The 8,877-nt window shown below is 36.3% G+C and overlaps 1 protein-coding gene across 1 annotated transcript in view; it reads left to right on the forward strand.

The window, feature by feature from the left end:
* The window catches only part of mdga1 (MAM domain containing glycosylphosphatidylinositol anchor 1), a 208,393-nt gene that overhangs the window by 175,012 nt on the left and 24,504 nt on the right, over positions 1–8,877 (forward strand). Inside the window, exon 16 of the mRNA XM_016470885.1 lies at positions 7,640–7,770. Within this exon, the coding sequence (XP_016326371.1) occupies positions 7,640–7,770 (131 nt within the window). The remainder of the gene's footprint in view (positions 1–7,639; positions 7,771–8,877) is intronic.

Here is an 8,877-nt window from a genome sequence, read left to right on the forward strand (position 1 = left end):
AAAAATTTCAAGTTAGTTTTATTATTTGACATATTTCAATTTCACAAAGAAATGTGCAGCATTTTGTTGGAGAAATAATAAAAGGACATCTTTTCATTTATAATTTGTCTTAAATCTCATTTTGTTAAAAATAAAAATTGTGAGAAAATTGTATTGTGAAATCAGTATCGTGAATCGCATCGCATTTTTGAGTTGAGTGAATCGTTACATCCCTATATGCTACTAGTTTTTGCTGTGGTATCAAAGAAGCATTCTGTTATTTAAATAATAAAGAACCATATTTTTTTTGCTCATCTGCAAAATGATCCGATCTGTTACTCAAAATCTGATATGATAATGCAATATGATCTGAGCCATGGGTTTTGTGATCCGTTGCACCCTTACTCTCTTGACTTGTTATTTGAAGAAGAAAAGCAATCACTGAAGTTTTTTATCATGCTGATTTGTCCGCAATGAACTTCAGCCAATGTCTTTTTTAAATGTTTTTATTCGGGCTTCTTAAATTCATTTTGGGCTACCAAAATCTGAATTATGTCTGCCCGAAGGGCTACCAGCGATTTTGAAATTTTGCAAGCCCTGAACTACTGGACTAGTCTAAAAGTAAGAAACCCTCAGAAGACAATCAACAACACTGTGTGTGTATATGCGATCCATTTGGAATAGTTAATCTATGAATCAAACAGTCAAATAATTCCAGATACCTTATTATTCGAGTTGTTCTTATTTACCATCAAACCATTAAAATTACAACACTGACAGCAACAAAAGCAGCAGATGTGCTGAATTAAAATGCAAATTCACTCTCTGACATTAGGTGGCGCTTTTGGACAAGCAGAAACACTGTAGTAACCATGGTTACCCCTGTAAACAAAACAGTGCTGTGCTGATAAACACTGTTTTATTAGGCATTATACAGAGATAACCTGAAAAAAAGGCAACAAAACCTTTCTGAAGAAAGTCAGTTCCCTTTCATTCATAATGTTTCCCCCTTTAAACCAAAATAAAATGAATTTGTTATCCACTCCAGATATCCACTTTTCAAAATAATGGACTAAATTTCGACTAGTCGGCTATTCTCGCACATCCCTACCCAAAACCATCTAGCTTGACCAGACTGGGTGACCTTAGGCTGGTTTAAATCGTTTTTATCTGCAAGCTGGTTTCTGTCCTACACGTGACTGGTGGCAGTAATCTTCTATAGGCTGAATGCTGGCGTGATTTCTGCTGATTACGGCCTGTGTACACTAATCTGCTAATCATTAGTTTGTGCATTGGCATGTGGGCACAGATGCTAAACTGAGAGTGAGGCACAGCTGGCTCGACTCTCATTACATGAGACGCCCTACTGAGAGACAGACGTACTTGTTAGTAATCTTAATGTGTAGGACTGTGTTAGCCGCTCTATGCTGGCCGTAAATTACAACCTCATTAGCAGAATGAGAGTTTAGACTTTTATTTGCGCCACTGTGCTTGCATTAGATTTGATTATATCCCAATTATCAAATGTAGTGATTAGCTCTGCGTTGGCTATGCCACACTAACATTACATTCAACAGAGCTAATTCAGTACATTGACACTTTAGCCTTGTGCTATTTGCAGACTTTCCACTCTTCCTTATAAGAGTGAAATACGAGTATAAATGTACACAACACCATAGGAGTCGTGTCTTATAATGAATGATCTTCACATACATGGAGACACAGCATGTAGTGTTTAACATCTGTGTGTGTGTGTGTGTGTGTGTGTGTGTGTGTTTGGAGTATATTCAGTTATCTGGAGGCTTGTCTCTGTTTGATGGTCCTACAGAAAGAGCTTTGCATTACTTGACTGGACCAATAAATCTTTACTTGTAGAGAGACAGCGACATTCCCTTTCTATATTTCTGGATGGGTTTATCTGATTAGAGGGAGGCGGCATGTATTCGACTTGTTTTTGACGACTTGATCATTGGGTTTCTAGGTGCTGTTTTTATTTAATTTTAATTAGCATCAGAATTTGTGTATCATGCAGTTTGTCTCTCTTTTAAATGAAGTTTTCTTTTTAGTTGTTATATTTAATAATTATAATTCTTATATCCTCTTGTTTTTTTTCCTCTCTCTCTCTCTCTCTCTTTATATGTTTATTTATTGTTACTCTTTGAGTAAATGGTCAGGGCTTACCATGAACAAAGTGCTATTAGGCTAATGAACAATACATTAGATTAACATGCAGCCCTGAAAATGTGTCAGTTAAATTGTCCATTTTGATTTCATGTTGACTTTTTCGTGTCATTCGCCTTCCTCTCCACACTGTAAAGACTAGGCGATCACCCTCTACAATCGCAGTAGTCTGTTAAATTTTTCATCAAGAGCAACACAATAGCATGTTCTATTAGACTGCAAGGTTATTAGGCTTTAAGTTCATTACAAAGTAGTTCAGCAGCCAGTGGATCCATTAGAGCAGAAGTCAATCACAGCAGCAGTCAGTCCATTAGATCCTTCACTCATTAAAGCATCAGAGTGTGACCCTACTGCTGTACTGGATGACAGCGGCAATTCACAATGTGTTTCTTCAGTCATTGTCGTGATTTAGTGATGCACACACTTTATATGGTACAAGAATGAATGGCTCGTTTGTTTAGACAGCCTGTATTTATTGTCTTTCATCTCTCAGGAATACTTGACTCTGATTGGTTAATCATAGCCTTCTGCAGTCAAATATGTAAGGGATAATGTACAGCTAGCTGCTTTCAAACAATGTTATTTTAGTATGTTTAATATAGTATTATAGTAAGTATTATTATTAATAATTATTTTGAATGAGGTTTCATTTTTCATTTTAGTATAGGTCTTAATAATTTTATGTTTGTGTGTCTGTGTGTGTTTTAGTAGGAAACTAGCTTGGCTACTAGCTGAAATATAGTGCCCTCCACTAATATTGGCACCCTTGGTAAATATGAGCGAAGGTGTCTGTGAAAATAAATCTGCATCGTTTATCCTTTTGATCTTTCATTCAAACAATTCACAAAATTCTAACCTATCATTGAAGTAAAACAATAGAAAGTGGGGTGAAAATCTCACTGACATGAGATCAGAGACCATTCCTTCATTCAGAATCTCTCCAGATCCTTCAGACTCCCAGCTCAATGTTGGTGGTGCTTCTCTTCAGTTCACCCCATTCATTTTCTATAGGTTCAGGTCAGAGGACTTGGATTGCCATGGCAGAAGCTTCATTTTGAAGGATCCAGAAGGATCATTGTCCTGATGGAAGATCTAAACATGGCCCATTATAAGATTTCTAACAGAGGCAGTCAGGTTCAGATTATTTATCTGTTGGTAATTGATAGAATCCATGATGCCATGTATCTGAACAAGATGTCCAGGACAATATTTAATGAAAGTATAGCTTAACGATTTAAAATGCTTTCAAGAAAACAAACAGCACAGAAAAAGCAAACTCTGTACCACACATTGTTTGTGTGTGCTTTAAATTGCCTGCCACGTCCAGCTTTCCCACTCAACCTTCATCTTCTGCTCATTACAGAGATGAATGAGTGTTTGGGTGTGTTTGACCTGTGTCAAGGTTAGCCAAGGGCCTCTGATGTTGTCGTTCTCTGGCAGCACAGAGGTCCGATTGGGGCCTTAGGCCTTTACTGCAGCCTGTCCTTACATACAGTACACAACCACGATTGTTTCTTTTAAAGGGTTGGTTAGCTTTTTATAAGTGCCTGCTCATTGTTCACTACGGTTTACGAGTTAAGTGTGTGTAATCACCTCAAAGATGCACCAGCACAGTTTGTTTATCAGCCAGCGAGCAGCTCTTCAGTGTGATTGGGGTCATTGAAACGTGGTGGATGCTTTTAGCCTGGGCAGCGAGCTAATAGTGAGGCTCTGATACAGCACGCCGTTCCTGTTAAAGGCTCCCTGATTTTCCTCAAATTGCTCTTATTACTGTAATACCTGTACAGTAATGACACATGCTGACACTATTGTAGTGACTTTCCCTTTTAAACAACAACAACAACAAAAATTGTCATGGTAGAGCATACAGTGATGTGTAGTGATGGTATAGTACAGTATACTATGGTACTGAACGGTTACTCCAGATGGTGTCAAAAAACACATTGTTATACCATGCTACTTTTGTGTTAGAGGTTATTAGTATTATACGGTTTTTTTTGTTAGTGTTATAATGGCATTATTCAGATGTATGACCTTGTACAATACAAATGGCTTTCTAGCTCAAAATTAAACATTCATATTGCTACCAAAAAGAGTGTTTGAGTCTAAAGGTCAATTTGAAAATTTAAGGTCACAATGAAACTTTTTTGACATTTATACAAGACATTCCTCAAAACTTAAAGTAAGAAAGTAAGGATTGGAGTGACTAGAGATATTCTCAAGTCTGCTTTATTGTCAATTCTTCCACATGTACAGCACATACACACAGAGAATTGAAATTGCGTTACTCTCAGACCCTTGGTGCATACAGATAACACTAACAGTAGAACATAAATACAGATAGATACAGATTTAAATATAAAATACAACTATACAATTATACAAATAAGGTAAAATGTAAAAAAATATATAAAGCAGCATAAGGCGCATGGCAGATAGAGTGCAAACCAGTGAAGTAAACAACAGTGCAGATATAATGATTGTAGTGCAAAAGAGCTTATTTAGACTGATTAAAGTGACAGTGTGTGTGTGTATTTGGGAGGGTGTTGTCAGCCCAGGAGAGATCCTCTGTGATGTGCACACCCATTATGATATTATGATGTCCCTCATTTGTGTATATCTTTAGATAGAAGTGTTTGCTAAATGAATCAATGTAAATATAAATAAGCTAATTAATGACATTAATGCATTATTTTCTGTAAAAGTCCTTTCAAAATATGGATTGAGAAAAGTGGTATACCAGTAGAAAACAATACCATTCATAATTTTGTTCAAAACCTTTTTTTAAATAAATGCTGTTCTTTTGAACTTTGTATTCATACAAAAATATTAAGCAGCACAACTGTTTCCAACATTGATAATAATAAGAAACGTTTCTTAAGCTGCAAATCGGCACATTAGAATGATTTCTGAAGGATCGTGTGACTGGAGTAATGATGCTGAAAATTCAGCTTTACATCACAGAAATAAGTTAAATTTTAATATGCATAAAAAAAAAACTATAAAAAAAACAGTTATTTTAAATTGTAATAATATTTCACAATATTACTGTTTTTACTGCATAAAAAGTGCAGCCATGGTGAGCATAAGAGACTTCTTTCAAAAACATAAAAATCTTACCCCAAACTTTTGAATGGTAGTCCATATATTTTTCAAATTTTGGGTGCCATTATTTGGACAAACAGCTGATCCCATCCTAAATTTATGGCGTTGGTTGAAGCGATGACACATCAGGTCATTCACATGTTCATAATGCCGCAATGTCTTACAGCACTACAAATGTATGAGATAGGAGAAAGTTGACAGAAAGCAACATTAGCTTTAAATAAGAATTAGCTGTCTAAGGCTCTATACTGAAATTAATTATGTAGCTGTGTCTGGACTGATGTATCGGCGGTCAGTATCTGCTGATATTGCTCAGACAGCTTTAGCTGAGTTTATTAGGACTTGTTTTGTACTTTGAGCGATCCACTTTGTCACAGTACCATCTGTTTGCTTTGTTAATGTTGCTGTGTGCCACTTCTCTTCTGTGTTATTCATTTATATCTGCTGTTCCTGAATAAGTAAAGATGTGAAGCCTGGTTAGTTGGCTGGACACATCTGCATTTATCTATGAGTGCATGTAATGAGCAGCATATAGACTCTGTGGGAGAAAGTTTTGAAAGATAGTGAATATATATATATATATATATATATATATATGTGTGTGTGTGTGTGTGTGTGTGTGTGTGTGTGTGTGTGTGTGTGTGTATTATTGTTCAGAGCCAATGCTTCATTCTCACTCTGTCTCTTTCTCCCTAACTTTCTGTTCCAAAGTGCAACTGAATTATATATTGGTTTCCCTTAAGCACAAAGTCAGAGTAATAATTTAATGCATGAGTCATAAAGGTGCCACTTTGCCTCAGTGTCTTCCATCATCTGTGTGTGTGTGTACTTGTGTTCAGTGTCTGTGACAGATTTCAATACTGACATTCATAATAAACGCTGTGTGTGTGTGTGTAAGATGCCTCTGCTTTGTTGTCTGCGGAGAGTTGTGTTTCTGGAGCTGATCTATCACACATCAGTCTCAGACTACAAACCCACAGATTGTCTGATGAATATAGATCAATTTATCATGATGGCACATCCTGGTTTTCAAGACGAGCAGTTTTTAGTGGTGACTTTGAGCAGCACTGCACTTTTAATGATCTGATGAACATTATGTATTTTATGAGTGTTAAACAAAGTTATTATAAAGTTATGCCTATGGTTCATAGTAGAGTACAACGTGTAACAGGTTGTTGAATACACATTCTCAAATGCATAATTCAAAAATTCTAAAGCTTAAAAAATAAAAGTAAAAAAATGCTATTTTCAGCAGCAGAATGTTTAAATACCCAATTTCAAGTAATAATATTTTAGGTCACAATTTTTTTTTATACTCAGAAATTGGTAGTAAATTTAAGAAATAATTAGAAAGAAATGGCAAGTAACATTGAATTGAACATGGCATTTTAAAGTAAAAAGACTGAAATAGTATTTTCTTGAAAAACATACTCAAATGATGAACAAAATATATTTTTACAGTGTACTGTATTGCTTCATTTTTATTTCATATTTCAAACCGTACCAGTGCATTCTGCTCTAAAAAATGGTGGAAACAATTTTCACTAGCAAATTGCTAGAAAATTTCACAATTAATTACGTGAAATGGCAAGCAACACATTGACTTAAACATGAAATTTCAAAACAAAAAGACTGAAATAGTATTTTCTTGTAAAACATAAGCTTTGTTTTATTTGCAGCTTTGAAAAATATTTTTTTTACAGTGTGCTGTGAGACTTGGTCGTGTTAGATCAACGGTCATGTATTTGACCTTATATTTGTCACAGTAGTAAAGTCGTTGTTTGTGCAATCCCTCAGAGATATGCTAATCTACTCAACACCAGCGGCGGGTCAATGAGGTCTTATTAGAGCAGAAGCAATGATCTGTCATAACATGTGTCAAATCCTGAGTTTGTCCTGATTCACTGATCCTGATGGACCTTGATCTGCAGTAATTGTTTGGAAACGGTGTTTGAATTCCACATACAGTACATTTACTGGAGTGCTAAAATAACTTTTTTTTCTGGGGTGTTAAAAGAACATGCCATTGTTGCCACTATGTTTTTGTTTGTAAGAAATTATTTTATCTATTTCATATAAAAATTCCATCTCAGAATCACAAGGTCCAGTCTGATTGATTATGATTATGAAAATTCTCAAATAGCAGATCTACTGTTTTCTGTGCTGATTTTTGAGTACGTGTGTAGATAAAGGATTTCAGAAATGTTGTGCATGTCTCATTTGTCATCATGAAGTTATATTATGCTTATACTTACATTTTTATGGCCAGACTGCAAAGTCGACCAATAGTCAAAAGTAATATGCCATCTGCAGAAGTGCTTGTATAGCCCAAGTGTCACAGTTCCGCTGACCTCTGTTTTCTGTGCGTCTGCAGGTACACTCAATGTTCTCACGAGGGTGAAGAGCATCGCCACTGTGGATTCTGCCGTCTGGTCTCTCTCCGGACACCAGGGGCCCGAATGGAGGAAGGCGGATGCTGAGATCTATCCGAGCGGACCCTTCCAGGTATGACTGTATTTATGCGCAGGTGTGTGTATGAGAGTTTGTATGCAAACACATTGTATGCAAATGTGTCTTCTGATCTGTGTGTGAGTATGTGTGTGTGTGTTGTGCACATGTGGCTGTGTGAGTATATTTTCTATAGCACACATGTGGACGGGGATATATCATATATTTCTGATATATGCATGATGCTTTTGGTAGTGATGTTTTCTTTTTAATGCAATTAGAGCAGTTGGATTGATATTTATCTATTATTTTGTACTTATTTTGTGCAGTCCACGTTGGCAGGTGTGATATGTCTGTCTGAGTGTTTGTGTGTGGTTAGAGGGTCTGTGGGGGGATGATTGAGGAAGTGCTGAGTCGTGCTCTACCGCTCTCCTCTGGACCTGTGTTTCTGCTGAGTTGAGCTCTCAGCACAACAGCTGCAAAGACCAGGAGACGTTTTACTGCTCATCACAGAGGAGAAAAGGTGCTGGAGAGAGAAAATGACAAATTGAAAGAGCTTGAAGAGCAGGGCTGAAAAAAGAGAGATTTATACAGCATAGAAAACTGAGAAGGGCAGAAAAGGATGAACACCACATGCAATAGGTATGGAAGTAAAGACAGGTAATTCAGGGGAAAAAAGGGAGAGTTTACAGGTAAATGGGACACACTTACATCTGGGCTCATTGGTCCTGGTCTTGTCAGATTATTTTACCCTCATTCTTTCTACACTACTGCTTAAAAGCGACAAGAAATTGCATTTGACTTTCATAATGGGACAAATTTCCAGGTGAAACTGAATATTCAGTGGGAAACAATGTAGGACAGGGCTGGATCTTATCCTTTTGGGATTTGATTGGATCAGGAAATATAGGCTATGTTATTTATTAATATTTTTTGGCTTCACCCAAGTGGATTATAACAGCAGAAACAAAGTTGTTTCATAGGTGGACAACATTATTACATTTTGATGAAGATTATAAAAACATGTAGAGCAATATAAACTGATGCATCATGCACAGTAAGACCAGGATCACTAGGTTTATTTTCTTAGTTTACATTTCCAGTTTTGTTGTGCCCCAGTTTTATTTTAGTATTATCACTACTATTATATTTTTATATATTAAA

This window comes from Sinocyclocheilus anshuiensis, unplaced genomic scaffold (assembly GCF_001515605.1).
Source record: "Sinocyclocheilus anshuiensis isolate Anshui unplaced genomic scaffold, SAMN03320099.WGS_v1.1 scaffold961, whole genome shotgun sequence".
In the NCBI taxonomy this organism is placed as follows: domain Eukaryota; kingdom Metazoa; phylum Chordata; class Actinopteri; order Cypriniformes; family Cyprinidae; genus Sinocyclocheilus; species Sinocyclocheilus anshuiensis.